This window comes from Aptenodytes patagonicus, chromosome 2 (assembly GCF_965638725.1).
Source record: "Aptenodytes patagonicus chromosome 2, bAptPat1.pri.cur, whole genome shotgun sequence".
NCBI classification, from domain to species: domain Eukaryota; kingdom Metazoa; phylum Chordata; class Aves; order Sphenisciformes; family Spheniscidae; genus Aptenodytes; species Aptenodytes patagonicus.
In genome coordinates, this window is record NC_134950.1 from 81784846 (window position 1) to 81803785 (window position 18940).

At 39.0% G+C, this 18940-nt stretch overlaps 1 protein-coding gene across 4 annotated transcripts in view; it reads right to left on the reverse strand.

Moving 5' to 3' along the window:
• The window catches only part of CTNND2 (catenin delta 2), a 698912-nt gene that overhangs the window by 63043 nt on the left and 616929 nt on the right, over positions 1 to 18940 (reverse strand). For all 4 annotated transcript variants that reach the window (XM_076330343.1, XM_076330344.1, XM_076330346.1 and 1 more), the window contains one exon: positions 16115 to 16265. In XM_076330343.1, coding sequence (XP_076186458.1) covers positions 16115 to 16265 — 151 coding nt within the window. The remainder of the gene's footprint in view (positions 1 to 16114; positions 16266 to 18940) is intronic.

Below are 18940 nucleotides of genomic sequence, written 5' to 3' on the forward strand. Positions count from 1 at the left end.
CAGCTCACCTTGGATGCTTTCTCCTGGGCTCCCTCTGCAATCTAATCTAGGCTGTGCCGCAGGACTAGTAATAAAGAAAGCTCACGTCATCCTAACTTTCAAATTAATACCACTGCTTCTGAAAGTACTTCCATCAATTTTGTAATAATGACGTGCTTTTTATAATGCCTTTTAGCTCATGATGTCTAGGCATTTTCTGGACATTAATTGTCCCTGACAATGACAAAGACACATGTGATTATTCATTCACAGTTAAGGAAACCTAGGCAAGACAGACCAATGACCAACTCAAGAAGCCATCTTAAGACTTAATGGTTTTCCTCCTCAAGAATGACTGAACAAACCTAGGGAACAAATTAACTCTTCCAACTTCTAGATGTGATTTTGTTGTGTCTGCTTTCTAAACCAATTAATTCTCTTACTTTGTTTACTTCAGCGGCAACTCTACAACAAAACTCTAGCCACAGGGCTTTTAATTGCAGCATCTTATTAATACTGCCAGGCTAATAGTTACTGATCTCTTAAGTTTTAAGTAGATTTTAGAATAAAAAGGGTAATGAAAGAGACAACATTTGATTTCCATAAGAATGTGGAAATGGTTACAACCAAGCTAATCTGACTCTTAATCAATTTTTGTCTTGTTTGACGCTTGAACTAAAGGTGCATTTCTTTTTTCTTTCTCTTTAATAACTTTGCCTCAGCTTTGAAGTTTCTGTAAGCTGAGGACAGCTTATCAGAAAAGTCCCAGTGAATGAAAGATGCTTAAATAGGGCTACAAGTGAATGAGATGAATCTGTCTCCCTAGAAGAGGCTGAGCTCTTCAGTATAAGGCATATACACATTCAATCCCAAGGCAGAAGAATGGATTTAACTACAGTGGATAATGCACAAAAATCCATCCTCAGAATCCTCGTCTCAAAGGCTTTGCTCGTGATGTACTCGATATCTCGGATTGTTAGTGGCTCACAAGAGAGAAGGACACATGCCCTTTTCTTTGGGGCTTGATTTAGACATTGCAGTACAGTATTGTACAACAGAGGATAAGACCTTTAACTGCTGAAGATTTAATACCTATTTAGAGAAATTATACACGCTGGCTTGCCAGCCCATCTGATATCATCATATTCCAAAGGAGCCTGCTTTTGTCTGGCTGAGGAATGCAGTTTATCTGTTTTGTTATTCTAATTTTCTAGTAGAGACATGAAGGAATTACCAAAACTTTTTTTTTTTTAAGGGGGGAGGAATGGTGAGGGAGAGTTTGTAGTAATGTAACAGTCTACAATGGTGCAATAATACTATGGTAGGACTCACGGTGGCTGGATTCTAACAAAATAAAACAACTTTCAGGGTGCGGGCAGACATCCAGTATGCAAGTGTGAAAATTTATCACATAATGACCACATTTTGAGCCTCACAAGCACTACTGGGCCAAGTCAGAGCTTTCCACCCCTCAGGTCGGCTGCTCACATGACTTGTTGGAGTTTGTTCTGTTTAACAAAAGTTTGTCTGTAAAAGGAAAGAGTAATTTTTTGCTCACCTAGCTCATTTTGATCGATAAGTCAGGCAGTGCTGACCCCCACAAGTGGTTTGACTGTAGACATGATGTGTTAATGAGAGGCTGGAGGGAGCCTAGGAGCCGGAATATCTTCTGCCACTGACTGCCTCAGGGTGAGTTACCATGTCTTAGGTGAAGGAACTGTAATTTCCTAAACATGCTAACTCAATCAACTAAGAACCTATAATTTTAGAGTGAAAATAGAAATTCCACTATTAAAAAAAGGAACTGTTTTTTATAACATGTTTAACATTAACTTATTTCTACTAAATACTCTTAGTGGGGAAAGTGCAACATTTTCAAAGGACCAAAGTGACTTAACTGGCATCCAACTCCATTTTTCAGAATAAACTATTAGTCCCTTTAAAACAGTCTGCTTAAAGCCTATGTCAGGACTGAAAATAGAAATTCAGTTCTTAATTCATCATCAAGCACCTAAAAATTTTACCCAGATGTTATTAACATGGTAAAAACCAGTTGTACTTTCACTTTCCCTGCTCTCTTACTTAACTAATTGATTTAAAGTAGACCTCACCATTGTTTGACATTGTTATGATGATTAGTACCCATGCAGCCTACTCACTCTATCTTAATAATGCTGCTTTGTTACTCTGAGTCAAAGTTCCTGCTTCTCAGGAATTTGATGGAAAAATTCCTTTTAGCTTCCATGAGAATAAGATTAAGCTGACAGCTGCAAGATTTCATTCTGGTTGTTGCAACTGTGTGCCATAATATGTGTGTTTTAAATGAATGGAATACCTTTCCATATGCATGTGTACTCCCCAACACACCTTCCCTTCCTCTTTGGTGCAGGTAAAAGGTCAGATTAAAACCTACATACATACCTACAAACACACACATATATATTTTGTGTGTATATATTCATATATATAAAGGTTAAGTTAAAGACACTCTATGTCAATTTAATATGGGGATAATTTTGCAGATGATATCCAGAGGTGAAGTTGAAGAAAGTTACAATAAAGGAGAGAATGCAAATGCCTTTGGACATAAGAGTGTTTGTGTTTACATTTCTTACAATGACTAATTTTTTCCATCTATCTGCAATAATTTAAAATTCATGTTATTGCTATATAATTGAATTATATATCAGGTCAGAATCTGTAAGTCTACATGTGATTACTAAGATCTGTTTAATAATAGGCATCACTACTGAACACTAAGGAAATAACATTTATTTCCACTGATTTTAAAGTAACCAATTCCAAAGACAAAGTTAAAGACACTCCACAGTATTTCCCTTTTAAAATCTGCAGGTACAGTGCCTTACTAAAAATGCAACATTTTGAGCTATTATTATAATTCCCTCTCTAGTAAATAAAGCAAACTCCTGTGTCTAAGTGAATTTAGTGGCAATTATCCTATTATGGCCTTGATTCCACAATAAGATGATTTGACCCTGGTCCTTATACATTGTCACACTGAAACTGTGGTTTAAAATTTGGTGAAACTTGTCCTGAAGTAACTTAAGTATATGCAATGATGTCACTGAGGTTACACATATTTAAACCCTGTTTATCCACTTCTAATTTAGGAATTAGAGAGTTTACTCTGCATGGCTTGAAATAACAAACATGTCAGCCTACCCACTTCTTACTCACTATAGCATCCTTACTGAGATTTTGACCAGGTAAGTGGATGATATGGTGGGTGGAAAACTGGCTGGAGTGCTGGGCTCAAAAGGTGGTGATTGCCAGTACAAAATCCAACTGGCAGATGGTTACTAGTGGTGTCCCACAGGTGGTGATACTGGGGGCAATATTGTTTAACATCTTCATTAACTACCTGAATGATAAGATAGAAAGCATTCTCAGAAAGACTTTGGACAATATGACGTTGGGAGGAGTAGTCAATATACTGGAGGGCAGGACTGCTGTTCAGATGGACAGCTGGACAGGAACCTCAAAGTTCAACAAAGGTAAATGTGAAGTCCTGCATCCAAGATGAAATAACCCCCTGCACCAGCACAGGCCGGGGGACAACTAGTTGGAAAGCAGGTTTTCAAAAAAACTCCAAAACCTAGGGGTGCTGGTGGACAAGTTGAGCATGAATCCACAATGTGCCCTTGCAGCAAAGAAGGCCAACCACATCCTGGGCTGTATTAGATAGCGTCTAGCCAACCAATCACAGAAATGATTCTTCCTCTAGACTCAAATGATTCTGCCTCTAGACTGCATCTAGAGTAGTTTTGGTCTCCCCAGTACAAGAAAGACATTGCAATATTGGAACAAGTCCAGTGGAGCACCACAAAGACAGTCGGGGGGCTGGAACACATGGCATATAAGAACTGCATGGGCAGTTCTGGGCCTTAAGAGAAGGTTAAGGAAAGATCTTACTGTTGTCTACAACTGCTTAATGGGATGGTGTAGAGAAGATGGAGTCACCTCATCTTAGAGTTCCACAGTCTAACAAAGAGAAGCAAAAGACACAAGTTGGAACACAGGAAATTCCAACTGATAAAAGGAAGAGAATTTTTACTATGAGGGTGGTCAAACAATGCAACAGGTTGCCCAGGGAGGTTGAAGAATCTCCATCTCTTCATCAACTGGACAAGGTCCTGAGCAACCTGCTCTTACTGGACCTCCCTTGAGCAGGAGGTTGGACTAGCTGACCTCCCAAGCCCAATGGATTCAGAAAGACCAAATTCTGTCTTTTGTTGCACTGGCAGACTGAAGCCTTCCCTACAAACTGAGAAACCGAGTTTATTTTTTAAGTGCATTTTCTTAAGTTACCCAGTTAACTTAATTTTCTAGGCTTACATGGACTAAAAGGAGGTAAACTGGCAGGAGATCATGTAGTACCCACATGAATTTCATAGTATATGTATCCCATACTGTTAGCAATTACTTAATAGTTAAGACTGCCCACAAAGACAAGTAACTTTTGAATTTTATTGGTGACTCCTTCCCCACACATTCATCAGGGTTTATAAAGCACCAGCAACAAGGTAGATTTTATTTCCATTTCTTTCTGTAGGGCAGGGCTCCAAATCTACTGAAAATTCTCAAAACCATCTCTTTGGAGGTGGTTCTCTGATTAAGTTTGTTCAAAATTTTCATTCTGGAGTGTAGGAGGGATCACATCTAAAATATTCAATTACCTAGTTTCTTTTTAAAAAAGAAATGCCTTCAATTATAAGTTTTAACAAAGTGCTATATTCTTTTGTCTTAACCCGATCTTTCAATTTGAACTATGCGTATTACATTTCTACACAAAAAGCATGGGTTTAAGCAGTAATGCATATAAATGCTTTCTTAGATCAATTCCTGAAGTCTGATCTATCATTATAAAGTATTATAAAATTGCTAACTCTAGGGGGTAGTCATTGTATCTTTTTCATGTTCGCACAATCTCTTGCATAACGCAGCCACAAGAGGAAGCAAAAGGAAAATGAAAAACACATTAATACTGAAGATTGTATCAGTAATACCAGATTTCAAATAATTTCATAGAGATGCCATGGAGAGATCAATGGGGCTTTGAAGCTGATTCTAAGGGTTCTCTAGGCTTTTCCTTGGGAGGAAAACTAAATTTATTTATTTTTGTTTAATTGAGCCCATCGAGATATTAAGTACCAGAATCACAATCTTACCTTACGGAATTATGATAATAAGGCCCCTCAGCAAATTGATTATTTCCTCACTTATCTCAGATGATGAGAATTTGTTACCCTTTTAATATTTTGTAACTGCGTATTACAAAACTGCTGCTATTCAATCCCAGCATGAAACAGCAGATTTGGATTTTTTTAAAAATTGCTTGTTAAGTAGGGGTGCAAGCTGATTTAGTCTGAGACCTATTCAACTAGTATCCAAAAGAAGAAGCCCAGAAATGAGCAGAAAGCTAACACATAGTGATAGTGCTTCCAGCCAGTCCCGGACAGTGCCTTTTTAGAGATACTGCATACACCTAAGGGTACAATATTCATGAGGAAACACAAGAATTCATTTGTAAAAGCTGCAGCAAAAGACCATTATTCTGCTTTCTGTAATCAAAAGGATATTTGAAGTTTTAATAATGTTATCTGAAAAAAGAGCCTTTAACACTAAAACCCATAATAAACGATGGAAACAACTAGTGTATGGCTTAGTTCTTACAAACAGGCAAATCCTACATCAAAGTACTTCACGAAGAACAATTATTCTGTAAGAAAACAGCGGCATCTGAAGATGCCACACAGAAACCAACAAGTACGAGACTGAGTTCCCTTTTTATAACTGTCAAAGACTAAACTAACACTAGGATCACCCGTATTTTGGCACAGAATGCATATAACCCAACAGAGAAGTGCAATCACCTTCTGTGTATACTGGGGCAACTGCTACCAACCAGCAACGTTGTGTAAGCACCTAATGGTCAGGAATGGAAAGAAAAACTAAATTCATTTTAACTGCGTTGAGATTTAGTTAGAATGCCAGTTGTAAGAATCCAGACATCCGTACTGTTTCCTAATCATGCATTCTTTGAACACCAACTCCCTGATATCTTTTACCTTTGTCATGTTTTTATCCTTGGAAAATGAGACATTTTATGGTGCAAATATTTATCTAATGGATGATGATGAACATCTGTGTTGCATATCCACAGGTATTTTACTTCTGTGTTAGCCTACATCATGTCAGCATCGTCCTCCTGTGCAGGGGCATAGAAATCTTTTAGGTCCTTGCAATCTGAGTTTTCTACCAGTGTCACCTTTGTGAAGGGTGTTTGGGTTTTGTCCTTAATGTTCTTCCTTTTTAAGCAACCACCACTCTGAAACACACAGAAGACAAGTTTGGGGACTCTGAAGTAGAAGTCTGAGCATGTCTCAAAAGCCACATGTGGGGTGAGGGACATTGTATACAGCCATGTCAACATCTATCTCGGGAACTAGGACTGTATGAAATTTTGCAAGAACAACTGCACTAATTTAGAGAGTGCAAGGATGTAGATGCACAGAGAAAATTACTCTCAATATAACTGGAAGCAATCTCTAGATAGCTTAAATTTAACTGACTCACATTCATCCTCTTTTTTTTTTTTTTTTTTTTTAATTTTTCCATTTCTCAGCTCCACCTCCAACAACCTTTGCAACTACAGTGCCCCAGCCCCATTCCCAGGGTCTTCACATGTAAGAAGAAAAGGATGTTACTTTCCTCTCTCAAATGCTAATTCACCTGCCACGTTCTACTCTCTTTCATAGACATGTGTCATGAATAGGATAGGAGTTCTAGTTTCTTCAAAGAAAAGTGCTTTTAGTAAAAAATGCCATATATGTAATTTCTATCATTTCAAAATCGCTTAAGTCGATAAGGACTTCAGGAGAAAAGGTTATTTTGCATCTTACATAGAATAAAACTAGCTCTCTGTTCCATGAATTGAAGCTGATACAGAACAGGCTGGAAACATCTGTTTTGATACACTTAGCTGTTAATGTAAGGCTGTCACAAAACTTGGATTTTTCAAAACCGCTTTGCAGATTTAGGATAATTCCTCATGGATTTAAAAGTACTTTTAAAATTACTTTGGCAGTTTGTGACATTTGCATTTCTACCTTTGTATGTTTTACGGAATATGCGACTGAATTGTATGCACTTTTTAGATAAGAACTCTGAATTTTCAAAAGATAAGTAGCACTTCTCAGCATGAACATACTGAGACACAGAGATGAAAATTAATATTGTATTGTTTGAAATGTCAATCTTCTGAGTGAGAAAAGTGGATACAGTTACAGTTTAATTGCTTTCTACCTTGTGCAGAAGAACAGAACCAAATAGAAATTGTTTATCTCAAACAAAATGTAAGGTGCAGGTTGGGGCACTTTCTTATGTGTGAAATGCACATCAGTGAAGTGAAAAGGCACATCCGTTGGCTGCTTGTTTTTTGGTGGTGGTGTTTTTGGCAGCCACACTGAATCTAGGCTTTCCTGGGCCACCTCCCCAAGATTTTGCAACTTTTATGACCTGCACTCAGAATTTAATCTTAAGTAATACTGAATGTGAATACAAACTTATAAAACCTATAATAAAGGCTTTAAGGTTTATAAACCTTAAAATATTATATGGAATAATTTAAAATTACCGCTATCATCTAGATAAGCTGTCATGGTGCAATACTGAAGATGATTCTCTTGAGACTCTGGCATTTGAAATAGAAACGCAGGCATTTTCCAGGCATTTCCCCACATGTTACTCTACTACAAGGAACAGCTGACCTGGGGCTGGGTTGTGGTTAGTATTGTGAGGCATCTTGATCTTATTTTATGGAGATGAAATGTCGTGTGATTCTTCGACTTGGCATTACAATGAAAAACAGATCTGTGAAAGCGGTATTCATTATCCTAGATCTGAGCCTGTATACAGTTATTTCTGTTGTTTTGAGTGACAATGAGAAATTGTAGTGCTTTTTCACTAATTGCCATTGCAAAATCTACTGAGCTAATTGAAGGGCAGCAGGACAGTACTTATTCTGCATTATCAGAACAACTTCTGATGGGATACTACTTGCTTATCTTCAGTCACCCAGAAGTCACCCAGAAGTCAGCCATCGAGTCTCTGGCTACTTCTCTAGGTTCTCACACAGGACCCATTCCACCACAATACCCAAGACTTTCGGTGATAGAGGTAAGTGGGATGAACACCTAGAGGTGCCATTTATCTCTCTACTGTCCACTGCAGAAGCCTACCCGACAGTCTTTTTAGATGGTTCACAGTAGAGAAAAATCCCGCCAAATCCAGACAGCCATACTTAGGCAATAGGGAAGTTCAGATGCAAGAGACTTAATCTAGTCTTGAAAATGCTTGATCTTGACTTTGATACTAAAAATGAGAATTCAGTTTTACCAACCCTGTTTTTCCCCCTAAATCCCTTCACTTGAGAATGTTATTTAATAAGAAATGACTGAGGAAGGAAACCTTTCCTAACCTCTATAACTACCAGGTCTGCTTGTCAGAAATATATTTGAGATAAACTGGAGCAAAAGGCAATGCACAAGTGGCTGAAGGCACACAAAAAGTCAAATTCTCCTTGACACAAGGCTTTTACACTGTAATGGAAAAAATATTTAACATTTAAACTTTTATCAGTTTAAATTCTCAGCTAACTTATGTATACAACACTAGAAACCAGGGAGTCTGGACTTTGCCATACAGATATTATAAAACATCAAAGCTTAATTATGCATTTTACCACCTTAACCAACATCCACCAAGGACCTGGGGGTGCTGGTCGACAGCCGGCTGAACATGAGCCGGCAGTGTGCCCAGGCGGCCAAGAAGGCCAATGGCATCCTGGCCTGTATCAGAAAGAGTGTGGCCAGCAGGAGTAGGGAAGTGATCGTGCCCCTGTACTCGGCACTGGTGAGGCCGCACCTCGAATACTGTGTTCAGTTTTGGGCCCCTCACTACAAGAAGGACGTTGAGGTGCTGGAGCGTGTCCAGAGAAGGGCAACGAGGCTGGTGAAGGGTCTGGAGCACAAGTCTTATGAGGAGCGGCTGAGGGAACTGGGGTTGTTTAGCCTGGAGAAGAGGAGGCTGAGGGGAGACCTCATTGCTCTCTACAACTCCCTGAAAGGAGGTTGTAGCGAGGTGGGTGTCAGTCTCTTCTCCCAAGTAACTAGTGACAGGACGAGAGGAAATGGCCTCACGTTGTGCCAGGGGAGGTTTAGATTGGACGTGAGGAAAAATTTCTTTACTGAAAGAGTGGTTAAACATTGGAAGAGGCTGCCCGGGGAAGTGGTTGAGTCCCCATCCCTGGAAGTATTTAAAAGACGTGTAGATGAGGCGCTTAGGGACATGGTTTAGTGGGCACGGTGGTGTTGGGTTGACAGTTGGACTTGATGACCTTAGAGGTCTTTTCCAACCTTAATGATTCTATGATTCTATGATCTTTCTCTTCATTGATATAGAGTAAGGAGCACCAGCTACTAATGCATGACCGTACCTTCCATTTCCTAAATCAACTTCGTGATGACAGCCTCTTCTTATTCAGGTATCTGTTTATTGTAATATAGGTTTTGCACAGCTCAACTATTAAACACAACAAATAATGTGCAACAAAAACTGACACAAATTAAACAAATTGCAGCATATATTCTGCCTTCACCCCCTTCCGAACAAATGTCTACGATTCCTGATTAACACTTTCTGGCATCTTGTGCATTGCGAATTTATGTCAATTTAACATTTCAGTGACTAAGATACTTTATAAGTCAATTAAAAATTCAATAAAAAAATTCAGTATCTCTCAGATCCTTGCCGATGTATGTGTGAGAAATTCAGAAGTGCTCACATTTAAAAAAGACAGAAAACTGCATGTAGACACTCTAAGTGGGATGAAAGCTGCATATTTGATTTAATCATCTCCCAACGCATCCCCATATTCTCCATCGAAGTACATTACTAGGACTTAGAATTTCTTATGGCTGCTGTTCTTGTAACTACAAAAGTGAACACTGTTTTCACTTGGATTTATTGTTAATACTGAAACAAAGTTACGGTCTTAAAATGTGGCCATGTTCTAAGATAGGAGAACCCCGTGGAGTTAGTTATGCTCTGGAAGAGTCACATTCTGCTGTGAGAATGTAAATACTTGTTTCTGACGTGTTTTCAGCCTAACAGCTGAAAGCAAATCTTCCCAAATGTGAATCAATATCACACTTTGAAATAACATACTTGACCCTGTTTTGAGTGCAAGGCTGGGCAAGATGACCTCGTGAGAGGTTCCTTCCAACCTGAATTATGCTGCGAGTCTAACAATTCATTAGAGTTGTGAACTTCTGATAGATACTTCAATCAAACTTTCTCAAGTTTAGCAATAAAACTTTGAAACAAACACCAGTTATTTCAGGCACCCAAATAGATCCACATTGCTCATGAGATGGCAAGGCATACACTCAGTGGCAATTTACACATTCCCTAGAATTTTTTCATCACTCAACAATGATGAGACAGTAATACAGGGTGAGATCCATTTTATTGCATGCTAGATAAAATAAATCACTTTCTGGGAGTCTCTCTCAGTCAACTAGAAGAGAGTCTAATACAGGTATCTTATATTAGACAATGACCTTTTAGACACCTAGCAAGATTAAGCAGATTCCAACACGCATTCAGTAACAAGTTAATTGATATGCTATCCTTGAATTTTGTGTATATCTTATAACTATAACTGCATTACCAACAGATGAGTAGTGGATTGAGAATAATTCAGTACTGATACTTCGTAGCCCTCAACTCAGGAACAGTTATTAGAAAATAACCCCTGCTACAGGCCCTGTTTCAGGACTTAAATCAAAACCTTGTGAAGGCAGCAGAAATTGTACCACTAACTTCACTTATCTGAATCATGCTTTTACAGCGATTAGCCACAAAAAGGATGTCTTAAGTATTGCAACACTTCAATTTATCCCATCAAACTTCCTAGAATCTAGAGCCCTGAATATACACATGGATGCTCTACACGTTTTAAGGGAAGAGATACATAAGGACGTATCTTCTACACAGAACAAGAAGTCAACAAAAACCTTTAGGTGGAATTATCCTCCTTTTTTTTCAAGGGTGAGTGATCAAAATACTTCCAGTCTCTAAAAATATCTTGTATTTAACCACAAAAATACAGGCCAAGAAGCCAAGAGAAAGAATGGTGCTCTTGAATTACTAGTACAATACTTCTCTCAATCAACATTGACCCAGAATAGCATTAGAAACCACTGTCCAGGTAAGAGAAAACTGATAGAAAGACCTGAAGCACAAAACGGTGTATTGAAATTTTAGAAATTTTACCTCCAGCTCTGCATTCACTCCAGAGCCTGTACCCTGTGGACTCACCACTAAACAGTATGAAATGCAATACTAATACATGTTCCAAATTGTACTTCAGGAGGGCAAATCCTATATTGTACATATTCTGCTGTACATGAATAGCGACAAATTTCTCATCTGGGGCAGCTTGAAAAATCAGCTTAACTCTTCTGAAAGACCACCTACTGCACTTTAAAATGCCACAATAATTGTCATTTAAAATCAAAGGTAAATGCCATGCATATACAAGAACAATGCAAATGCAAATTTTGGGGACAGAGATTCATCCTTTGAAAATTTCACTGACAGGGACAGTCTGTACCTGCCTGTGGAGGTAGAGTAACAGGTCACATAGTTTTCAATTAACGGTACATTTCATATTCTCTTTTGTTAAAGAGGTCATGGATGGCAGCAGAGAGGAAAACTGCTGGCTGTGTTTCAGATAAAAGAAAGATGAAGCTGGCTCGTTCCCCAAGATGGAATGGGGAATCTCGGTTCGGAAAGCCTTCTCACATGCAGAGTGGGGAGAGGGACTAGCAAGAAAGGAGGCTGCTGCACCAGTGCTGGCTGGGAGACCCTAGAGAGGAAAAGAGAGTTTGTCTGAAGTAGGACACAGGTCTACAGTGCAGGCTCAGATGATCCACAGAAAGTTGGATCAGTTTTTGGATCAGAAAGCCACTGAAGGTTGCTGGAGCAGACTGCAAGGAAACAACTCATCCTGCAAAGATGCTGTTTACAGGAGATGGATTTATTTTTAAGCCTTTCTGCCCTGCCCAGCTGATCCAAGTTTCTTAAAGAAAAAAACCTTATTCTAAATTAGCAATTTTTTGACATCATTCCAACAAAGTGTGGCTTTAGAGAATAAAAGTCTGTAGGTGCGCTCACTGTAGGGAAGATGGTGGGACAGCTCCGGCACGAGGCGCTGGCCTGACTGGCATCCTGCCATGGCACTGCCAGAAGCAGCAGGTCTGCAGGTAATCCTCAAGTTAAAAATGACATTCCTAGGGGAGGGAGAATAATGCCATATCCTCAAATTAAGGCACCTATATAGCGCTGAGGGACACAGAAGGGTGGGTTTGTTATTCTACTTCACCCTCCTCCCCCTTTTTTTTAAGAGAGAGAGGGAAAGATAAAGGGAGAAGGAAGGAACACGAGGGTGACATAACTGCACAGAGGTCATCAATAAAGCGCTTGGAGGACCTGTGGGACAAAAGTGATTTTCTTCTATCTAAGTGAATGATCAAAAGTAAAAAAATGTGATTTTTGGCCAACTCAGAGGCATCTAGTAGAGCCGGGGGGAGAAGCTAATGGCCCTGTAGAGAAACTTAGCAGAGACAGAATCTGCTTCGAGGAAGGAAAACAAGCCTTCCAAAATGCTTACAGAGCATGTCAAAAGAAGCAGGAAGATGCTAGGGTACCAGAAGGACACAGGGGTGCTGTGCAGCCTAGACTGCTGAAACCAAAGAAGAAGAAAACAGGTATTATCAGCAGTGGGTCTTTTCAAGACTCACAGCACCACTGCCCTCAGCTGTGGCACTGCTGGGAGAGAGAAAAGGCTGATAACCCTTCCCATGGTGTGCACTCTCAGGAAGCAACACAGAGTGGGTATTATTTCATGAAGACGAGGGTCCTGAAAGGCAAGTGGAAAATGAATGTGATCTGACTGTGACCAGGAACGCACCTGGGCAATATGCCCAAGGAGGGGAAACCGGGTGCTGGATTACCTAGTGCCAGTACTAAGTAGGCCAGGTTTACCATGTCTTGGTCTGAGTGCAGTTTAATTTTGGGAAGGAGAAAGATGAATATGCCCGCTGTCTCAGCCTAGAGACACATGGCACAATGCAAAAGCGATGGAAAAGGAGAAAAAAGAGGGTCCTCTTTTGGACACAGAACACGCCTGAAATGAAACCAAGGAAGAAGACCTCAGTATAAATTAGGAAAATGCTGTTACGGGGATGGCTCAGCTAAATTATAAGAGAAGCCTGGCACCAACCTTTAGCATTGTAACAACACACTTGATAGATCTGTGCGAAAAACAAAACAGACTGGTCAATTCAATGAAGTCTAGAAATAAAATTCTGTTAATTTAAAAAAAAGGGTGTGGTTTTTTTGTTTTGTAGCTCGGTACAGGTGAGTCTGGATTTTAGCAAGCTTTCTGATATATTTGCCAGATGCCTCAACACCGATTTATGGGCTGCTTGGCAGCAGCAGAAAGAGATATTTCATTCTCTGGCACATTTCAGTAAAAATTTGTCAGCCGGGAATGGAACCACAGCACCACTGAAAAGAAAGCGTTATAGATGCATTAAAAAAAACCAACTCAATTCTACTTATATAATTTTACTACATGTACAGTTGGAAGATTCACCTTTAAAAAAGGTTATCTTAAGGGGGAAGTTCCAGTTCGTGAGGTAGAGTTTGTCACCGCAAGAATATGATACACAAACAAAAACTGCAAGGAGGAAAGATAACCAGGATGTTGATCCTGCCTAGGCAGAAAGATGCTTGAGCGACTAACCTCAGGAAGCTCCTCTTGGGTCCTCCTTTCCATAACAACAGCTAAGGCATCTTAGAACACATGGAACTGTAATATTCACAAAAATGGACTGCCTACAACGTGAGCTGAAATCCTTGACAACTCCAGGTGTTTAGCATTTCTGAAAATCAGCTCTATGATATGCCCCATTTGCTAAAAAATATTCAGGAACAAGAGAAATAATGACTATTATTACTGTTTCTTTGGATTTCAATGATGAAAGCCAAGGAAGACATATAAAGATCACAGCTGAAATGGTTCAAGAATTAGTCATAACTTCCCTGTCATATTGGCATGTTTGGACTTCTTTAAACTGCAGCAAATTTGTATTGCACTTATAAAGTACAATTCCCCAGAATCACCCCACAAATAAATTAAATCTGAGCAGCACTGCATAGCCATTACAGGTTGGCTACATATATAAATTTAGCAGGTAATTATTTTCAACAGACTTTTTCTACCTTTTTTAAATTAATCTTTGTTTATATCACATGTTCTCCAAGAATTCCATAAAATATTAAAATATGGAGGTTGTGCAAGCTTATTATCCATAATTTACCGAATATTTTGAATGGCACATCGTATTAAGACAGCTCCATTTTCACATGTTTAGCCTTACTTTCCTAAATGAAATTTGCCTATTTAGGAAGGAAAGAAAACTTTCAATTAAAAAATAATAATCAAGCACAGAAAAGGTAACCATATATAGTCTAATTCATGGCATTACAAACCATGTTTATACTCAGTAAATTCAACTGTAAAGAGTTTATTGTGATGTCAATAAGTAGGGATAAGAGACTATAGAAGAAAACTTAGCATGAATGTGGTTTGTGAACCCTGTAGAGGAAGTCCCACAAATAAAGGAATAAGATGTTAAATAATAGAGACTATGACATACTGTAGACTGAATGTGGAGGTGGATCATGAGAGAAAAAATAAAGGTCTGTTATTAATCCAGATTAGATACCCTGATATACTTGCTTCAGCAGTAATTTCTACTTTAAATTCCTAGAAAACAACAAAAAACCACTAAGAACACACATGCAGCATCCTGCTTCCTGAAAGCTGAACACAATACATTGAACAAATCTAATTTCATGCCAATTTTATCAACTGTAACACGAACAAAAGCTGAACAAGCAGGCTGGTCTTGCAGGTAAAGCATCAGTCTTGAGTTCAATCCCTGGGCAATCACACCAGGTTTACACTATTCACCAACCTCTACCTCTATTTGCTTTACAACATTTTGTCAGTGAAATCTCTCTAGTTTGTACAGTAAGTGATGGGCGTGATTGCCTTGTTTTAACGACTTGCAGAACACTGCTGTAATGAAGCACTAACCCTGAGATAGCACTGGACACAAAGAATAAAAAATTATGATCAAAGTATCTATTTGTGGAATTCTGTAATTAAAAGTAGAGGAGAAGTATGCTGTAATGATAACAAGCTTGCAAAAATGAATAAAAAATATGCTCTTAATGTACAGAAGCAGAAATAATTTTGTCATGACTGTTGAAATAGTTCAAAACCAAGGAAGTGATTATTTTCCAAAGACAGAACATGAAAATAAAAGTTCAACGATCCACAGTGTTTGGATGAATTTCAGCTAAAAAAACCCACCAGAAACCTAAACAAAATAAAAAAAAAACCCAAACCCCAAGATGTTTGCTTACCATACCATCAGAATTCAGGGGCAACAATGATTTATGTAAATTATTGTCCTCTTCCTTAACTGCATATGTGTTTGTGAGTCAAGCATCTCCCAGTTCTCTTGCTGGAGCTACTAATCTGCCCAGTAAATTCCTGGAACCATCTTAAAATCTTTATGATTTGTCACTTCATGACCCCAAAATTACTTGCAATAGAAAATGTGAGGATCAGGAGTGGCTGCTCTGCTTAGATCCTCGATCTGGAAGATGCAAGTGCTACTGCCAGCCTAGGAATGAAATGCTAAAGCAGAACAAAGCCATTGCTTTTCTTCTGGAGATTAGGGTATGACAGATCATGAAACATTGCATGATGTTTAATTATTTTAACAATTTCTTGCAATATAGCACTAAGCTGTCACATAAAATGTGACTATGACACATAAGAGAAAGAATTAAAGAAATTGTGCTAGAAATGTGAGAATAATTGTTTTCATTGTGCTCATCCTGCTGCAAACTGGAAAAAAACCCCAACAACAAACCCACAAAACAGACTGATTGTTTGGAAAGAACATACCTATTAACTCCTTATTTCTGACATCTAAGGCCATGTTTCGTAAAGCTGTAGCAACTGCACATACCACCCGGTCATTGTCTATTCGAAGAAGTTCCACCAGGATTGGCAATCCTTTTTCTTTGCGGACAGCAGCACGGATATACACTGACCACTGTAAAGACACATGGGAGAGCGTGAAGGAGAAAGTGAGAAATCCACTACAGAAAGCAAGGCATCTCAGGTTATAACAGATACAGGGTAAGTGGTGACAGGAGCATGTGGATGCAAACTCAAAAGAGAGGAAATAATTGCATTTATGATGCTAGGCAACCACTTGATTTGGAAATCTGCACTAATTTTTTATGGTGGCAGAGAAATTAAATGACGAATTGACTCTACTCTAGCACACCTGGTTACATTTTCACAGCCCGAGTCTGCAGACCACTTGCTTTGCATCCGCATTTTCTATGCAACATCTGATGATGCTTGTTCACTGCTAAAACAACAGAATTTATATTACAAAATATATATTACAAAACATGTTGAAGAGGTATGAGTATTTCTTTGTTATTACCGTAAGAACTATGCAGTCTAAAACCAGGAAAATGCTGTTATAATTTCTCTTGTGATTGTGAACTTGTTCAGAAGGAAAAACGAGGACAACTATACTTCTGGTTTTGGCACCTGTAGTGGTCCTAACCAGAAGACTATTGTACATCGAGGAGTTGGAGATTCACGTAAGAGTTGACCTGAGGCAGGCGCAGGCCTGTGCTGTGCCGTGCTGCATGTACCATGTGGCTGCAGGATAAACCCAGCAGCCGATTGTATCGGAGAAGCCTGTAGGCATCTCCCACTTGGCAGCTGGCCGTGACACTACTGGCATGCCCCTGTCTTTATCTCAAAGCGAAGCAGCATGTTCTTACATGAACATCCTTTTTGTCTGACAGTAGAAATGATTAATACAGTTGTTTACTTCTAAGAAAATCCTCTAAGAGCTCTAAAGACTATCATGCCAGTGAACTCCTCCATGGATGGGATCTGTGCAGTGTACCGTGACTAGGAGGTCCATCCAATGCTGCACAGCTTAGGGTTCCCAGCATCTGAAGGGATGAAAGATTAACTATACTCTCCTCTTTTTCATTCCACTGTCAGCTCCAGAAGTTGGAAAAAATGTAAACAAGACCAAAACTGTGACCTTGTGGTTTTAAAATCTATGGGTATTGCCAAATTTGAGATGTTTGGACACCTGCAGGATGTGCAGGTCTTCTCTGCACAGTCCGCTTCAAAACAAGCTGTCTACTAGGCATATATTCCTTCCCACATCCTGAACTCTTCTCTGGAATTTTCATAAAGTTCACATTCATGCTCCTCATACTGACAGTTGAACAGAATTTACTGAAGCAGAGCTTCTCCCTCCTTTCAGTGCTATGGCATGGATGCTTATCCTGCCATCATACCTGGAAGGGGAAGACAAAGTTCTGGAAGCCCTTAGCCTTTGAAATATTTCAAATATTTCAGAAACTAGGATGATAAGCCTTAGGATTTTCAGATTGTGATGACCGTTCTCTTTGGACAAACCTTCCTTAAAGAACAGTTAGATCACACCTTAAAGAACAGTTATCTTGCAATAGCGTTCCTCCATAAACAGAAAGAGTAAAAATAAAATTCCATGAAATAAAGCATTAGAAAATCATAGGCACGCTCACTGTCAGCAGACCATGCTTAACCTCTGCATATGGCCTCTACTTACCACAGTTGAAGTGCTCGCTTTAAAAGCTAGCATCTGTTTATGCTATAGACACGTGCCTTGAACAGCAAAAGCCAGAATATATTTTATAATAACAAATGTAGATACAGACAGACAAGGGCTGCAATGTTGCAATATCTGGAGTGCAAATTCATTTCAAGTGAAGTCATTCAGGGGAAATTGGGAAAAAGGAAAAGAAACCAGCATTTAAAGAATATTATTTTATTAATATTTTATTATATATTAATTATTATTTATTATGCATAATAAACGCTAGCTGGCTGGACTTTGCTGTAGACGAAAAGTGATAAAGGTTACGATAAGCCTTCAAGTCAGGTAAATGGGACATGGGGTTCTCAGCATCACTGAGCACAGTAATGTGTCTAAAATGTAAATGTGCCATCATTTTCTGCAGCAAAGCAAATAGCTCTTAGGTGAGAGAAGAAGTGGTAGCAGGATTCTTGACTGATCTTATTCTATGCTCTCCCCTCCAGCCTTTTCTCTAGAACCAGCGTATCTTCTCTAGAACCAGTGTATAGGATGATCATCAGATAAAAAACTAAAACACATCTTAAGGATCAGTGAGTTTAACTGAAAGTATCTGCTGAAAAATAATTTCTTTCCTATATCTTGATTTTAATGGGTTACTAAATATAAAGGATGCTATGAAAACACCAAATTAATCTATGTTTCCCGTTTTAATAAACATGTATTTACCCACCAGTTAAACACACTCTCACCTGCAGCTGGGAGCACCCAAAGCAATAGCTCTTTGCACTTAAAAACTCCCATCGCTGGATTTTCTACACCTCTCCCAGGGGAGGCCTCCCCTGTGTCTGCTGTGATTACAAGGTGACTGCTGGAGTGAGAGTTCATGGTAGCAGTGAGACTATTTTGAGAAAGCAGTGAGCCTGTCTGGTTGAGGGGCCAGTTCAAGCTAGCAGACAGTATATTGAAAGATGCTGTCGTTCATCGCAGAAGTACATCACAGATGTAGTGCCTCCAATACGGATTACATGGGGAATCACCGGGGGTGTTTGTTTTTTAAAAAACCCTTATTTGTGTCTATTCAATACCAGAGAGAATCTAAAATGATCTTA